The sequence below is a fragment of the Salmo trutta genome, chromosome 30 (assembly GCF_901001165.1).
Source record: "Salmo trutta chromosome 30, fSalTru1.1, whole genome shotgun sequence".
NCBI classification, from domain to species: domain Eukaryota; kingdom Metazoa; phylum Chordata; class Actinopteri; order Salmoniformes; family Salmonidae; genus Salmo; species Salmo trutta.
The window spans coordinates 34,042,337-34,061,048 of NC_042986.1; the positions used below are offsets into that span (position 1 = coordinate 34,042,337).

An 18,712-nucleotide genomic window follows, 5' to 3' on the forward strand; every position below is an offset into this window, starting at 1 on the left:
CTTACTGGTCCTTTAGCTGGTCTATCTGATGCCTCAATATTGTCTCACTTCTGTTCTGTTCTTTTCTATTATATTCTATTCTGTTCTGTTCTTTTCTATTATATTCTATTCTGTTCTGTTCTATTCTGTTTGATTATATTCTATTCTATTCTGTTCTATGCTGTTTGATTGTATTCTGTTCTATTCTATTCTATTCTGTTTGATTATATTCTATTCTATTCTATTCTATTCTGTTTGATTATATTCTATTCTATTCTGTTCTATGCTGTTTGATGATATTCTATTTTGTTCTGTTCTATTCCGTTCTATTCAGTTATTTTCTATTCTGTTCTATTGTGTTCTATTATATTCTGTTCTATTATATTCTGTTCTGTTCTATTATGTTACATTATATTATATTGTGTTCTATCCTAGGTGATAAGGAATTGATCCAGGAGGTTCTGTTTGATGCTGTAGTAACAGCTCCACTGGAGGCCTATTGGACCAGCCTGGTACTCAACAAGTCAGAGTATGTACACACACACACACACACACACACACACACACACACACACACACACACACACACACACACACACACACACACACACACACACACACACACACACACACACACACACACAACCTCTTTCTCCATATCTCCCTCTAGTATGTACCATGGTTTTACACTACTGATGCTCTTAGCTGTTTGGTACTCTCATTCTGTATCTACTGTGTGACGCATTACTGTAGTATTACTGTAGTATTACATGAGTATTATTGCTTGTATGTTTTCCAGGAACTCTGATAAGGGCGTGGAGATAGCCTACCTGGGCACACGTACTGGCCTCTCCAGAATCAACTTGTTTGTGGTTCCGGACCAGCTGACCAATCAGTAAGTTCATCACACACAGGCTGACGCTGACAGATGAATGGTCCGCAACACGCTATCCCACAATTCCCTGAAGTTAGTGTTCCTGTAATGACTGTTAATAGTTGGTCCTCTCACGTTGTCTGTCCATTTTCCTGTTTCATCACCTCTTTTTTCTGTCTGTTTCAAGAGATTTCCTGACAGCTGAAGATAAAGAAGGGGTGTTCAACGCCGATCACTTTCCCCTGTGGTACAAGAGAGCAGCAGAACAGGTTCCTGGAACCTTTGTCTACTCTCTCCCCTTCAACACAGGTAGGTACACCTGTCCTCTATGTGAAAACATCACTGAACAGTCCTCCTTTGATAGCCTGAACACACAGTCGAATCTGGTACAACTGCTCCACCCTCTGTCCACTGGAGAAATGACATGAGTGGTTTAAATACACACAGCGAGAGAGAGAAACACACAGTCCTTCCTGTTTAACTCCCCCAGTAGTGAGATGTTTAGAGGGCTGTTTTTAGTGGTTGGTACCATATTGCAGCCAAATGCCTGAGAGGGAACATGAAAATAAGTTGATATGTAAATGGTTACTGCCTAACATAAACCGTTTCCATTACACACATATTTTGCAGAGGATGATTGCATTCAACCAAATCCATTTTTCCCTTACCATTGCTTTTTCTAGTTATTTCTCTCCCTATTTCCATGTTTTCCTTCACCTTCCCCTTTCTCTCCCTCTTTCTCTCCCTCCCTCTTTCTCTCCTCTCTCTCTTCTCTCTCTCTCTCTGTCTCTCTCCTGTCTCTCTTCTCTCTCTCTCGCTCTCTCTCTCTCTCTGTCTCTCCCTCTCTCTTCTCTCTCTGTCTCTCCCTCTCTCTTCTCTCTCTCTCTATCACTCTTATTAATTCTGGGCTGTGTTCTTGTGGACAGGGCTGATTGCTATGGGTTGAAATTGGATATGTTATAACGAGCTGCCACACACACGCACACACACACACACACACACACACACACACTCAGAGAAACCAGTGCCCTTCCGAAGGTATTATTGAAAGAACATGTTTTGAGTGGCCTGCTGTTGCCTCAGGGAGTCCATTAAACCACACTCTAATAATACTGCTGATCTTCTAGTTACTTTCTGCGGTGGTCAAAGGATAGTATATAATGTAGATACCCTGCAGGAATGCGTATTGTAGTGATGACAAGGAGACTGATGGTGTGTGTTCTGTATGTGTCCTAGGAAAGGACAATAATAGTGTAGTGTTGGCCAGCACTGCCATTCAGCTACTGGACGAAAGAAAATCCCCCATTGCTGCCGGTGAGTGGATTTAACTCCTCCTAAACACACACATACACACACACACAGACACAAACACACTGAGATCTAGACACGCACACACTCTGCATTTCTCACACAACACTCTCTCTCACACACACTCTCCTCAATGGTGCCTTCTACTTCACACTCTCACTCAGACTCTGTTGATCTGGATAGTGCGTCATCTTGCCTGGATAGCGAATGGCTGTCCTCCCCTCTAGCCTCAGGCAAGGTTGAAGGTCAACCTCTGGCCTTCCTTCTGCACACAGCTGGCTATGGAGGAGGACTGTGGTGTGTGTGTGTGTGTGTGTGTGTGTGTGTGTGTGTGTGTGTGTGTGTGTGTGTGTGTGTGTGTGTGTGTGTGTGTGTGTGTGTGTGTGTGTGTGTGTGTGTGTGTGTGTGTGTGTGTGTGTGTGTCAGGGAAAGTTTACGTTGGGAAGTGTGGCGCCGGACAACGTGACCAAGAAGATTTTAATTTACTGAAAATTTGAGAAATTTACAGGACCCATGTACAGAGCATTCAGAAAGCATTCAGACCCCTTGCCTTTTTCCACATATTGTTACATTACAGCCTTATTCTAAAATGTATTCAGTTCTTTTTTTCCCTCATCAATCAACACGCAATACCGCATAATGACAAAGCAAAAACAGGTTTTTAGATTTTTTTATCAAATGTATTAAAAATAAAAAATGGAAATATCACATTTAAATACAATACCGTTCAAAAGTTTGAGGTGACTTAGAAAATACCTTGTTTTTGAAAGAAAAGCACATTTTTGTCCATTAAAAAACATCAAATTGATCAGAAATACAGTGTAAATATTGTTAATGTTGTAAATGACTATTTTAGCTGGAAACGGCAGATTTTTTATGGAATATCTACATAGGTGTACAGAGGTCAATTTTCAGCAACCATCACTCCTGTGTTCCAATGGCACGTTGTGTTAAGCTAATCCAAGTGTATCATTTTGAAAGGCTAATTAGTCATTAGAAAACCATTTTGCAATTATGTTACCACAGCTGAAAACTGTTTACTATCAAACATGCAAAGCATCAATACAGGATTAAGATTGAATCCTACTACACCGGCTCTGACGCTCGTCGGATGTAGCAGGGCTTGACAACTATTACGGACAACAAAGGGAAACCCAGACGCGAGCTGGCCAGTGACACGAGCCTACCAGACGAGCTAAATGCCTTTTATGCTCGCTTCGAGACAAGCAACACTGAAGTATGCACGAGAGCACCAGCTGTTCTGGATGACTGTGATAATGCTCTCGGTAGCTGATGTGAACAAAACCTTTAAACAGGTAAACTTTCACAAAGCCGCTGGGCCAGACGGATTACCAGGACATGTACTCAAAGCATGCGCGGACCAACTGTCAAGTGTCTTCACTGACATTTTCAACCTCTCCCTGACCGAGTCTGTAATGCCAACATGTTTCAAGCAGACCACCATAGTCCCTATGCCCAAGGAAGCAAAGGTAACCTGCCTAAATGATTATCGCCCCGTGGCATTCACGTTGGTAGCCATGAAGTGCTTTGAAAGGCTGGTCATGGCTCACATCAACAGCAGCCTCCCAGACACCCTAGGCCCACTCCAATTTGCATACCACCCCAACAGATCCACAGATGGCGCAATCTCAATTGCACTCCACACTGCCCTTTCTCACCTGGACAAAAGGAACACCTATGTGAGAATGCTGTTCATTGACTACAGCTCAGCGTTCAACACCATAGTGCCCACGAAGTTCATCACTAAGCTAAGGACTCTGGGACTAAACACCTCCCTCTGAAACTGGATCCTGGACTTCCTGACGGGCCGTCCCCAGGTGGTAAGAGTAGGCAATAACACGTCTGCCACGCTGATCCTTAACACTGGGGCCCCTCAGAGGTGTGTACTTAGTTCCCTCTTGTTTTCCCTGTTCACCCACGACTGCGTGGCCAAACATAACTCCAACACCATCATTAAGTTTTCTGATGACACAACAGTGGTAGGCCTGATCACCGACAATGATGAGATGGCCTATAGGGAGGAGGTCAAAGAACTGGCAGTGTGGTGCCAGGACAACAACCTCTACCTCAATGTGAGCAAGACAAAGGAGCTGATCGTGGACTACAGGAAAAGGAGGGCCGAACAGGCCCCCATTAACATCAACGGGGCTGAAGTGGAGCGGGTTCAGAGTTTCAAGTTCCTTGGTGTCCACATCACCAACGAACTATCATGGACCAAACTTACCAAGACAGTCGTAAAGAGGGCACGACAAAACCTTTTCCCCCTCAGGACACTGAAAAGATTTGGCATGGTTCCCCAGATCCTCAAAAGGTTCTACAGCTGCACAATTGAGAGCATCCTGACCGGTTGCATCACCGCCTGGTATGGGAACTGCTCGGCATCTGACCGTAGGGCGCTACAGAGGGTAGTGCGAACGGCCCAATACATCACTGGGGCCAAGCTTCCTGCCATCCAGGACCTATATAATAGGCGGTGTCAGAGGAAAGCCCATAAAATTGTCAGAGACTCCATTCACCCAAGTTATAGACTGTTTTCTCTGCTACCGCATGGCAAGCGGTACTGGAACACCAAGTCTAGGACCAAAAGGCTCCTCAACAGCTTCTACCCCCAAGCCATAAGACTGCTGAACAGTTCATAAAATCGCCACCAGACAATTTATATTGACCCCCCCTCCCTTTTGTACACTCTGTGTTTGTTTGTTACCTATGCATAGTCACTTCGCCCCCACCTACATGTACAGATTACCTCAATTAACCTGTACCCCTGCACACTGACTCGGTACCGGTGCCACCTGTATATAACCTCATTATTGTTATTCTTATTGTGTTACTTTTATTATTACTTTTTATTTTAGTCTACTTGCTAAATATTTTCTTCTTCTTGAACTGCACTGTTGGTTAAGGGCTTGTCAGTAAGCATTTCATGGTAAAGTCTACACTTGTTGTATTCAGTGCATGTGACAATAAAACATTTGATTTGTCCTGATTAAAGAAGCAATAAAACTGGCCATCTTTAGACTAATTGAGTATCTGGAGCATCAGCATTTGTGGGTTCGATTACAGGCTCAAAATAGGCTGAAACATATAACTTTCTTCTGAAACTCGTCAGTCTATTCTTGTTCTGAGAAATGAAGGTTATTCCATTCGAGAAATTGACAAGAAACTGAAGATCTCGTACAACGCTGTATACAACACCCTTCACAGAACGGCGCAAACTGGCTGTAACCAGAATAGAAAGAGGAGTGGGAGACCCTGGTGCACAATTGAGCAAGAGGACAAGTACGTACATTAGAGTGTCGAGTTTGAGAAACAGATGCCTCACAAGTCCTCAACTGGCAGCTTCATAAAATAGTACCCGCAAAACACCAGTCTCAATGTCAACAGTGAAAAGGTGACTCCAGGATGCTGGCCTTCTAGGCAGAGTTGTAAAGAAAAAGCCAAATCTCAGACTGTCCAATGAAAATAAAAGATTGAGATGGGCAAAAGAACACAGACACTGGACAGAGGAACTCTGCCAAGAAGGCCAGGAGCCTGGAATCGTATGTTCATCCAAGTAATAGACTGTTCTCTCTGCTACCGCACCGCAAGCAGTACCAATGCACCAAGTCTGGAACCAACAGGACCCTGAACAGCTTCTACCCCCAACCAATAAGACTGCTAAATAGTTAGTTAAGTAGTTAACCAAATAGCTACCCAGACTATCTGCATTGACCCTTTTTGCACTCACTCGTTTGACTCATCAAGCTGCTACTCCTGTTTATTATCTATCCTGTTGTCTAGTCACTTTACCCCTACCTACAGTGTACTGCTGTTACTGTCTATTATCTATCCTTTACCCCTACCTACAGTATACTGCTGTTACTGTCTGTTATCTATCCTTTACCCCTACCTACAGTATACTGCTGTTACTGTCTATTATCTATCCTTTACCCCTACCTACAGTATACTGCTGTTACTGTCTATTATCTATCCTGTTGTCTAGTCACTTTACCCCTACCTACAGTATACTGCTGTTACTGTCTATTATCTATCCTTTACCCCTACCTACAGTATACTGCTGTTACTGGCTATTATCTATCCTTTACCCCTACCTACAGTATACTGCTGTTACTGTCTATTATCTATACTGTTGTCTAGTCACTTTACCCCTACCTACAGTTTACTGATGTTACTGTCTATTATCTATCCTGTTGTCTAGTCACTTTACCCCTACCTACAGTATACTGCTGTTACTGTCTATTATCTATCCTTTACCCCTATCTACAGTATACTGCTGCTACTGGCTATTATCTATCCTTTACCCCTACCTACAGTATACTGCTGTTACTGTCTATTATCTATCCTGTTGTCTAGTCACTTTACCCCTACCTACAGTATACTGCTGTTACTGTCTATTATCTATCCTTTACCCCTACCTACAGTATACTGCTGCTACTGTCTATTATCTATCCTTTACCCCTACCTACAGTATACTGCTGTTACTGTCTATTATCTATCCTTTACCCCTACCTACAGTATACTGCTTCTACTGTCTATTATCTATCCTGTTGTCTAGTCACTTTACCCCTACCTACAGTATACTGCTGTTACTGTCTATTATCTATCCTTTACCCCTACCTACAGTATACTGCTGTTACTGTCTATTATCTATCCTGTTGTCTAGTCACTTTACCCCTACCTACAGTATACTGCTGTGACTGTCTATTATCTATCCTTTACCCCTACCTACAGTATACTGCTGTTACTGTCTATTATCTATCCTTTACCCCTACCTACAGTATACTGCTGTTACTGTCTATTATCTATCCTTTACCCCTACCTACAGTATACTGCTGCTACTGGCTATTATCTATCCTTTACCCCTACCTACAGTATACTGCTGCTACTGTCTATTATCTATCCTTTACCCCTACCTACAGTATACTGCTGTTACTGTCTATTATCTATCCTTTACCCCTACCTACAGTATACTGCTGTTACTGTCTATTATCTATCCTTTACCCCTACCTACAGTATACTGCTGTTACTGTCTATTATCTATCCTTTACCCCTACCTACAGTATACTGCTGTTACTGTCTATTATATATCCTTTACCCCAACCTACAGTATACTGCTGTTACTGTCTATTATCTATCCTTTACCCCTACCTACAGTATACTGCTGTTACTGTCTATTATCTATCCTTTACCCCTACCTACAGTATACTGCTGTTACTGTCTATTGTCTATCCTTTACCCCTACCTACAGTATACTGCTGTTACTGTCTATTATCTATCCTTTACCCCTACCTACAGTATACTGCTGCTACTGGCTATTATCTATCCTTTACCCCTACCTACAGTATACTGCTGCTACTGTCTATTATCTATCCTTTACCCTTACCTACAGTATACTGCTGTTACTGTCTATTATCTATCCTTTACCCCTACCTACAGTATACTGCTGTTACTGTCTATTATCTATCCTTTACCCCTACCTACAGTATACTGCTGTTACTGTCTATTATCTATCCTTTACCCCTACCTACAGTATACTGCTGTTACTGTCTATTATCTATCCTTTACCCCTACCTACAGTATACTGCTGCTACTGGCTATTATCTATCCTTTACCCCTACCTACAGTATACTGCTGCTACTGTCTATTATCTATCCTTTACCCCTACCTACAGTATACTGCTGTTACTGTCTATTATCTATCCTTTACCCCTACCTACAGTATACTGCTGTTACTGTCTATTATCTATCCTTTACCCCTACCTACAGTATACTGCTGCTACTGTCTATTATCTATCCTTTACCCCTACCTACAGTATACTGCTGCTACTGGCTATTATCTATCCTTTACCCCTACCTACAGTATACTGCTGTTACTGTCTATTATCTATCCTTTACCCCTACCTACAGTATACTGCTGTTACTGTCTATTATCTATCCTTTACCCCTACCTACAGTATACTGCTGTTACTGTCTATTATCTATCCTTTACCCCTACCTACAGTATACTGCTGTTACTGTCTATTATCTATCCTTTACCCCTACCTACAGTTCCTTCAGAAAGTATTCACACCCCTTGGCATTTTCCACATGTTGTTGTGTTACAGCCTGAATTTAAAATGGATTCCATTGAGATGTTATGTCACCGGCCTACACCCAATACCCCATAATGTCAGTGGAATTCCATTTTTCGAAAATGTTACAAATTAATTAAAAGCTGAAATGTCTTGCATTAATATGTATTCAATCCCTTTATTATGGCAGTTACAGAGTTTAATGGCTGTGATATGAGAAAACTGAGGATGGATCAACAACATTGTAGTTACTCCACAATACTAACCTAAATGACAGAGTGAAAAGAAGGAAGCCTGAACAGAATAAACATATTCAAAAACATGCACTAAAGTAATACTTCAAAAACATTTGACAAAGCAATTAACTTTTTTTCCTGAATACAAAGTGTTATGTTTGTGGCAAATCCAACACATCACTGAGTACCACTCTCCATATTTTCAAGGTGTGTTTATATGTTAGGAGAATGTGTGTGTTAATGTGTTAGGGGAGTGTTTGTGTGTTTGTGTGTTTGTGTGTTTGGGGAATGTGTGTGTGTTTGTATGTTAGGGTAATGTGTGTCTGTGTGTTAAGGGAATGTGTGTGTTTGTTTTTTAGGGGAATGTGTGTGTTTATCTGTTAGGGGAATGTGTGTGTGTTTATCTGTTAGGGGAATGTGTGTGTGTTTATGTGTTAGGGTAATGTGTGTGTGTGTGTTAGGGGAATGTGTGTGTGTTTATGTGTTAGGGTAATGTGTGTGTGTTTATGTGTTAGGGTAATGTGTGTGTGTGTGTGTGTGTGTGTGTGTGTGTGTGTGTGTGTGTGTGTGTGTGTGTGTGTTAGGGTAATGTGTGTGTGTGTGTGTTAGGGTAATTTGTGTGTGTATGTGTTAGGGTAATGTGTGTGTGTGTGTGTGTGTGTGTGTGTGTGTGTGTGTGTGTGTGTGTGTGTGTGTGTGTGTGTGTGTGTGTGTGTGTTAGGGTAATGTGTGTGTGTGTGTGTTAGGGTAATGTGTGTGTGTTTATGTGTTAGGGTAATGTGTGTGTGTGTGTGGGTTAGGGTAATGTGTGTGTTTATGTGTTAGGGTAATGTGTGTGTGTGTGTGTTAGGGTAACGTGTGTGTGTTTATTTGTTAGGGGAATGTGTGTGTGTGTTAGGGGAATGTGTGTGTGTGTTAGGGTAATGTGTGTGTGTGTTTATGTGTAAGAGGAAGCGAGAGAGAAGGAAAAGGCTGAGCTGTTGTAGGTCTGAGCTTCACCTCCTCCAAGACTCCTTTCAGTGCAACGCTCATACTCTATTTCAACATAATGTGTTGTTCCCTTTAGCATATTAAATGAGGATAAAAGATGTCTAATGGAGGATATTTCTATTCCATGACATCATTACCCACCTCTCCCTAAGTAGGAATACACCGGAGTTGTAGAAAGCCCTCCTTTGGGTAATGATATAGAACTGAAGGATGGGCGCTCGAGCACGCACGCACGCACACACAACCTCTTCTGTAACGCTCAGTATGTGCTGTCCTCAGGATTATTCACCTCCTCCCTAACTGCTGTCTGAACGTGGCTGATATATGCAGTGTCATTGTGTCCTGGGATTATGGGTAATCTTATTCCGTCACAACATGTGCAGCAATTTAGACAATCTTCTCATCACTGGGATGATCCAGCAGGCCCTAGATCAGCTCCACTGTGTTTGAGGGAGAGTTGATTTATAGTGCAACATGTTCTATCTATCTGTGCTTTACCACATACAGCATCAGACACAAGGGGGCGGTATGGAGCTCATCTCTGGGTTTTGAAACAACAGCAGGACACCATTCTTGTCCAGATTAGACTGATGTTCTGAAACAGAAAAAGTGATAGTGATTTAAAGATGGTTGCAAGGACATCAAGTGCAAGAAAAAAAGGTAAGACAAGAAAGAGATTAGAGAGAAAAGAGGGAAGAGGAGGACAATAGAGAGATACTTTATATGAGAGAGGATGTGAGGAAAATAGAGATGTGAGAGACAAAGTAGTTAAGACAGGAGACTATACAAAAAGATAGAATGAGAGAAAGATATTGAGAGGAGAATAGAGAGAGAGACAGAATGAGAAGGAAGAAAATGGGGCAGAAGGAGAGAAGATGATTTCACGGTGTCTGAATGCGATGACATGCGAGTGGTGCATTGTGGGTAGCGTTGGCCTGGGGGAAACGACAGTGTGCTGGAGCAGAAGGAGAGAGATGGAGCGTCTGTGCAGTGCCACCACGCACACACACACACACAAAACACACACACACACCATTCTATATACAGTAGAACTGTCTTCTCAGTGGAAATAGTATGACCAATAGCAGTGATCGGCTCATCAACAAAAAAATTAAACTCAACAGAAACATATAATGTACAAACACATAGCATTAACACAGTAGTAAGACAGTAGTAACACACTGTGAAAGGGGAGATTATGAGAACTCAGTGTAACAGCGGTGAGGACAGCCTCTATATAGGTAGGTACTGATGAGCAGTAATGATAATTGTGCTGCTCAGATTGAAGAGGGGATGTAATGATGTTTGGACTGGAGATGCAGCCTAATGGTAATTCAGTATAGGCCGGTTAGGGCCAGTTTTCCTCTCTGCTCCAGTTGGCCTGAGCTTCATGAATAGGCTAATATGCTAACTTAACACGACAGCCCAGTGACTTCACACATCCTGGGCACTGCAGACATCTCTGACTCATAGCCTGTGTGTGTGTGTGTGTGTGTGTGTGTGTGTGTGTGTGTGTGTGTGTGTGTGTGTGTGTGTGTGTGTGTGTGTGTGTGTGTGTGTGTGTGTGTGTGTGCGTGCGTGCGTGCGTGCGTGCGTGTGTGTGCACAGTCTCTGGTTGGAGGGTCTTTACTGTATGGCTAGCTGGATCCTTCAGGCAGCTTCTAGAACACGTACGTGTTTCGTCGTGTGGAACACACACTCACAGGGTCAAATGGACTGATAGCCTCTTAGGGTCCTGTGAGTTTCACAGAAATAGGTTAGAGGTGACTTTGACTGTTTCTCTCTTTCTCTGTCACACGCAAGCATGATCACACACACACACACATACACACATGCACACGTACACACATACACACATTGAAACACATTCCCTTTCCACACACATCCCCCTCCGTCTCCATCACTGTGCAGTGTAATTCATGATGCAGGCCACAATAGCTGCTGGCACAATAGCACAATAGCTCACTGTCCAATTATGTCATCCCCAATGGTGTGTGTGTGTGTGTGTGTGTGTGTGTGTGTGTGTGTGTGTGTGTGTGTGTGTGTGTGTGTGTGTGTGTGTGTGTGTGTGTGTGTGTGTGTGAATGAAAAGACTCAACCCATGGTGTCCATGTTATTTTAGTTTTGTTTCATTATTGCTTGTAGAATCATCCATCTTCCACACATTAAGGAAAATATGCATATTTTCTCCTTCAGCACACACACACACACACACACACACACACACCACACACACACACACACACACACACACACACACACACACACACACACACCACACACACCACACACACACACACACACACAAACCTCTTGGCCAGGTTACCCTCCCAAAAGAGGTTCCTTACCTAAAGGGTATTTTTCTGGTTAAGTAAAGGTTAAATAAAACGTTAAAAAGCACACACACATTATAGCTGCCTACTAAGAATCTGCACTTCAAAATTAGACTGAATCAAAAGATATGAACAATAGTTTACAAAGAAAACCAAACAAAATACAAACTATTAATAATTCAGAAGATAACATTTTACACTATCAACAAACAAAACATTTATCAACATGTTTTTTATCCATTTTTACTACCCTCAGAGGAAATGGAATTGATATGTTGTGATATATTTGGGAGACCCCAGACACAGAGATCTAGAGATTTGTGTCTTGCCCAGTTTATATTCACAGCACCTGATGTACCAAGACTCCGCTCCACACCACAGCACTCTTCACTGGTTATCATCCAGAGAGATACATTACAAAGTGTTCAATCACTGTAAAGTAAAGGAGTGTAGATATGTAAGATAGGTAAATACTGCACAAGACGTTTCTAGCTTCCTTTCTCTCTTTCCCTTCTGAAGTGCTAACTTTGTACTGATTTCAACTCTCAGTAGATATGGTCTGTAGTTCTCTTATTTGCATTTAGTAGTTTTGGATGGGACAACATGGGGGTATGTTGTGTTGGGAAATAACATTACAACTTTCACTATGAGGTGAACTATTGATACCAACAAAACCTGTCACAGGCAATGGCTTTCTCCATCAGTGGTTGACATGGGCTGTCCTGTCCTCTGGTTGAGGTGTAGACCAGGTATGAATGATGGGTAAGGTGACAAAGGTTTTGGGTCAGGTCCCAGTTTAGTCCATGGGACTAGAGGTTAAAGTTTAAGCTGAAGATTTGAGTTTTAAGTCAGGGCACACACACACGCACACACACACCTATGACAGTAGTTTCAGGTACAGGGTTCAAAGTTACAGATTCAAAGTTTGTTGGTTAAAGTTCACAGTTCATTCAATCCCATCTCCTAGGCGATAGCGTTCTCCAGTGGTTCCTTCTCGTCTGCGCTGCCATGATCGCCCTTACTCGTCGCCTCACTCTTCTTCAGCTCCCGCTGGTACTTGGCCATGAGTGCGGCGTAGGCACAGCCGTACACCGCTGCAGCCAGCATCATCATCAACACGATGCCACACACCACGCCAGTCACGATTACCGTGGCGATGGCGTGACGCAGGTTCACCGGGCGAGGTCTCTGCTTGGGCTCGCACTCAGGGAGACCACTCCCCCCTCCTCCATACCCCTCCCCCATTCCCAGGGGGCCGTGCGTGTTGCCGTGGGTGTGGCCCCTGTTGGACCTGTCAGACTCCAGGTGGTGTATGTTGGAGAACAGGTAGTTGTAGCTCGTGGTCATGCAGGAATGGAAGAGCTGGTAGGGAACATTCTGGAGATCTTTGTCCTTCATCTCCTCTGGTTGGGAGCAGGAGACCTCATCCACCACTCCACCTGGAAATGGAGAGAGAGTGAGACGGTGGTGAGAGGGAGGGAGGTTATTATATCAATAGAAACCCTGAATGTTCGCTTCATGTCTAAAACCTTTCAGCTATATAAAATACCACTGCTGCAGGTGTTGTCCATGCTATGGTGCGAATGCTAGGGAGTAAACAGGCAGAACAAGTGTGATGACTGACTGTCTGTGAGTTGTCACTTGTTGAGAACAGCCATGCAATAACCCCCCCTGTGACACATGCTACGTCTGACTTCAGTCTAACTTCCTGTCACAATTACCTTTAATCACAGTAGCTAACACTGACCTGAATAAGGCTACCTGAGATCTGAGATGGTATTTACCAGAGGATCTTCATTTCTTTTTTAGATTTAGATGGCCAGAGTTAACGAGTGTGTCCTGATTCTGTTAATGACTGAACATTCAAATATGAGGCAGTAAAGAGCATGGTAGACAAGTTAACAGTCAGGACATAACCTTCTCTCTCTTCCTCCTGCAGCTCCCTCCCTCCCTCCCTCAGCTCCCTCCCTCCCTCCCTTCCTCTCTCTCTCCCTCTCTCTCCCTCTCCTTCTCTCTCTCTCTTCCTCCATCCTTCCTCTCTCTTTCACTCTCTCTCTTCCTCCCTCAGCTCCCTCCCTCCCTTCCTTCCTCTCTCTCTCTCCCTCCCTCAGCTCCCTCTCTCTTTCTCTCTCTCTCTCCCTCCCTTTCTCAGCTCCCTCTCTCTCTCCCTCTCCCTCTCTCTCTCTCTCTCTCTTCCTCCATCCCTTCCTCTCCCTTTTGCTCTCTCTCTCTCCCTCCCTCACGCCCTCAGCTCCCTCCCTCTCTCTCTCTCTCTCTCTTTCTCTCTCTATTTCTCTCTGTGAGTCTAAACATATCCTATTTTCAGTAGTGCTCCATCAGTATACATTTATTTAGATGTACTCATTATATTAAACTTTCAGCATGGATGGCCTTTATAAAGGGAAATTAGTTGTATGTAGGTTGAGTGTGTGACAGCATTTGTACTTAGCCACACATGTCCTCTGATGTGTGTGTTGTGTTTGTGTGTTTAGCTTTCTGACAGGGATGATCAGCAGTTTTTCCCTCTGATTACATTCATTCATTAGGCCTGATCTTAATTCATCGTCATCTGAGAGATGGCGATGATGCGTTCTGAACTGATTGGAGGAATTCATAACCATGCTCATCTTTTTATTCCTCTGTTTATAATGCATCTGTCCATTAGCTCAGCAGACTGATAGTTCCATTCATCCCGCCCCCCCACACGTTAACACTACAGTCACACATTCACCCTACACTACCCATTACATGAGGAGGAATAACCAAAGTTCCCCTCTCTCCTCCTCCCCTCTGTTCTCTCACTCTTTGTCTTTGAGGTGCATGTGCCAGTGGTTAACATGTTCATACTGATGTAGGAACTTGATTTGAGCCAGTTTGCTACAGTAGGAAATAATCCTGCAGCAACTGGAAATGTGAATTATTATGTGCATTGTAATACTAGTTGTTTTGTATGGGTTGATACATTTTTCATAAAGAACAATCAAGTCTGACATTTCAAAGTAGAAATTTCAAACTTCAAAAGCCTTTTTAAACCTCAAATACACAAGTAGTTTTACAATTCCTTCATTGCATAAAAGCTCTCCTGCAACAGGGTGATCAAAGTATGATCCTACATCTGTATTCAGCCACATTCCTGTTGCTGGGTCCAGACTGTGGCACCACAGGGATCATCTGTGACATTACATTACCCACACATTACTTATCTGATAAAAATAACATGATAAACCACACACACATTCACATGGGTGCACACACACTCTCTTTGCTAATTGGACGACAGTTTTAGCTTAATCCGCAATGTGTCACTGGAGGAAGGGTATTGCATTTTTTTATTACAGATCTGCGTAATGGGGGTTTTGGCTCAGCGTAATGGGGGTTTTGGCTCAGCGTGGGTGTGTGTGTGTACAGTATGTATGTGCACATGCATTTCCCCTGTCCTCATTCTCAGTAGAGGTCAACAGCGTATTTTGTAAGCAGTGAGTGATGGTGACATGTGTTGCCAGCTTTGAGGATAGCTGGTTAAACTGGAACTGTGGAACTGTACTTATGCCATTGGTTGTAACTAGTTCACTGGTTGCTTAAACCCCATCCACATGACTCAACTGGCCCCCATCCATCCATCCATCCATCCATCCATCCACCCATTCATCCATCCATCCATCCATCCTCACCTCTGAAGAGGAAGGTCTCCAGCCACAGTTTGAGGCCTATGACCTGGCAGTCACACCTCCAGGGGTTCCCTCTCAGGCTTAGGTGACCCAGGCCCTCCAGGTTCTCCAGTAGGGACTTATCCAGCCGCTGCAGCCTGTTGTGGGCTAGCCCTAGCTGGGACAGGTTCCTCAGGCTCTCCCCCATAGCACCAGGCAGACCTGTCAGACTGGGCACAGAACAGAGACAGAGGAGGTCAATGATACTACTGGTGGAGGTGGGAGAGTGATTGGGTACAAGATATTTATCATCTCATAGAGATTGTATGGGTACCTGTTGTGGGACAGGTCTAGGTGTGATAGAGTTTGTATGGGTACCTGTTGTGGGACAGGTCTAGGTGTGATGGAGATTGCATGGGTACCTGTTGTGGGACAGGTCTAGGTGTGATAGAGATTGTATGGGTACCTGTTGTGGGACAGGTCTAGGTGTGATAGAGATTGTATGGGTACCTGTTGTGGGACAGGTCTAGGTGTGATAGAGATTGTATGGGTACCTGTTGTGGGACAGGTCAAGGTGTGATAGAGATTGTATGGGTACCTGTTGTGGGACAGGTCAAGGTGTGATAGAGATCGTATGGGTACCTGTTGTGGGACAGGTCAAGGTGTGATAGAGATTGTATGGGTACCTGTTGTGGGACAGGTCAAGGTGTGATAGAGATCGTATTGGCCCTAGCAGTCTTCTGTCCAGTTCTCTCAAGGCGTTACTGGCCAGACTGAGACGTTGTAGCCCTCTCAGACCGAGTAGTGTAGAGGGAGACACAGACGTGATGGAGTTATTGGATAGGTCCAAAACACGCAGCAGGGGCGTGTCTCTGAATGCCATGGAACCCAGCCCTCGGATACGGTTGTCTTGGAGATGGAGTTCTAGAGTGTCGGGTTGGAGATGGCGAGGGATGTCATATAAGCCCCGCCCTCGGCAGTCAACGACTTTCGCCCGGCCGTCACAGACACACCCCTTAGGACAGGAGAGGGATAGAGGGAGGAGGAGGGAGAGGAGGATAGAAACTGCTACTACAGCTGTGGAGAGAGAGAGAGAGAGAGAGAGAGAGAGAGAGAGAGAGAGAGAGAGAGAGAGAGAGAGAGAGAGAGAGAGAGAGAGAGATAGAGAGAGAGAGAGAGAGAGAGAGAGAGAGAGAGAGAGATCAGATACACACCTATTCACACAAACAACTTTACAGTCACACTTTATAGTCAATTGTGAAACAATCATAAATATTTAACTCATCTGAAGGTTTCTCTAGTTCAAAGAAGAGATACATATCTTCTTCCCAAGGTCTGACACACACACACACACACACACACACACACACCCCAGATATTGGGTATCGGATCCTCTGCGGGCCTCATTGAAATAACTTCCTGTGTCTGTTTGGTCTGGGACATAGTGGTATTTATAGTGTCAGGATCTGAGAGGGGATACGGTGGGGAGATGTGATACTCTGAAAGCGGCCTGGTAACACTCCTCATAGACACCAGAGTTGAGTTGTAATAGTATCAGACAAGGTGAAAGGGGAGGTATGAGTGTGATGTCGTGGTCTCTCTCTCCAGCTGGGTAGAGAGCTTGTCAGAGAGGGTCATTATTTGTGAACTTGGAGGAGGGTACCAACCAACGCCTCAGGTAAAGCACAAATGACTCACACGAATGTCATTCCACCAGTGGTGGAAAAAGTACTCCATTGTCATACTTCAGTAAATTACTACTTGAGTAAAAGTCTAAAAGTATCTGGTTTTAAATGCACTTAAGTACAGTGGTGGAAAAAGTACTACATTTTCATACTTGAGTAAAAGTAGAAAGTATGTTATACATCATATTTCTTATATTAAGCAAACCAGATTGTACGATTTTCTTGTTTTTTAATGTATTTGCGGACAGTCAGGGGCACACTTCAACACTCAGATCATTTACAAACACAGTGTTTGTGTTTAGTGAGTCCGCCAGATCAGAGGCAGAAGGGATGACAACATGTTGTATTTATAGGTGCGTGAATTGGACCATATTGCTGTCCTGCCTGAGCATTCAAAATATGATGAGTACTTTTGGGTGTCAGGGAAAATGTATGGAGTAAAATGTACATGTTTTCATTAAGAATGTAATGGAGTAAAAAGTAAAAGTTGTTACAATTTTAAATAGTAAAGTACTGAACAAAAAACTACTTCAGTACTACTTCAACATATTTTAACTTAGTTACTTTACGCCACTGTGACTTACTCAACACACACACACACACACACACACACACACACACACACACACACACACACACACACACACACACACACACACACACACACACACATGCGCAAACATGCACAAACATGCACACACACACACACACACATGCACAAACATGCACACATGCGCACACACGCACAGACACACACAACACACTCAAAGACATAATAAAAATGTGACGATAATATTGCCACTTCATAGTTATTAGACAGAATCTCACTGTTGAGTTATTGAGTTGACAGATTTCCTCTAACAGTAGCCCTGCTGATGCTCCAGTGTTCCAGCTCTCTGTTATCTGTTCCACTGGATCTCTTACCTGTCATATCAGCCTCTTGTCCCCTGGCCAGGTCAGCCGTTCTTGGGTGAGCGGAGAGCGGCAGAGGGGGCTGAAAGCTGGTTACTGATCCTTTAGCAGTCCAGTTAGAGCCTGTTGAGAAGTCCGTGTAGCTTCTGGTTCAGTTCTGGTTAGCTTCCAATTAGCAATCTGTTAGCAATCCATGAGCTGTCCAGTTAGCCTTCTCGCTGAGGTTCGATCCTTAGCCGTCGGATAGCGTGCGTTAGCAGCCACAGCTACGTTGGTAGGTTGTAGGGGGTTGGTATGGTAGAGCAATGCCCAGTGGGAGGGAGGAATAGATGGGGTCAGGGATCAGCAACAGAAGCACTCAGTGTCCTCAGGACCCCAAGCCCTGACTCTGTGGGCAGTAAACCCCATCAGAGCAGTGAGATCAGAACAGAACAGAGCAGTAGCCTTCACTGCCAGCTAGCAAGCCTGGGAATAACAGCACTGGACTGACTCTCTCTCTCTCTTTATATGTATATCTCTCTCTCTCTCTCTCTCTCTCTCTCTCTCTCTGGATCTATCTCATTGGCCAGCTTGGTTGTACACTCACATGTCTGGTTATTCTCTCTCTCTCTCTCTCTCTCTCTCTATCTCTATCTCTTCCTCTCTCTGTCTTCTCTC

General features: G+C 43.8%; 2 protein-coding genes across 2 annotated transcripts in view; one reads left to right on the top strand and one right to left on the bottom strand.

Moving 5' to 3' along the window:
* The window catches only part of LOC115168910 (voltage-dependent calcium channel subunit alpha-2/delta-3), a 167,469-nt gene that overhangs the window by 106,725 nt on the left and 42,032 nt on the right, over positions 1-18,712 (top strand). Inside the window, exons 21-24 of the mRNA XM_029724429.1 lie at positions 415-508; positions 779-874; positions 1,041-1,162; positions 2,090-2,167. Of these exons, the coding sequence (XP_029580289.1) occupies positions 415-508; positions 779-874; positions 1,041-1,162; positions 2,090-2,167 (390 nt within the window). The remainder of the gene's footprint in view (positions 1-414; positions 509-778; positions 875-1,040; positions 1,163-2,089; positions 2,168-18,712) is intronic.
* Positions 11,586-18,571, bottom strand: lrtm1 (leucine rich repeat transmembrane protein 1). Its single transcript, XM_029723923.1, has 4 exons — positions 18,068-18,571; positions 16,145-16,535; positions 15,483-15,688; positions 11,586-13,250 (listed from the first exon to the last, which is right to left on the bottom strand). Exons 1-4 carry the CDS (start codon positions 18,072-18,074, stop codon positions 12,775-12,777), a joined length of 1,080 nt encoding a protein of 359 aa, XP_029579783.1. The 5' UTR covers positions 18,075-18,571; the 3' UTR covers positions 11,586-12,774.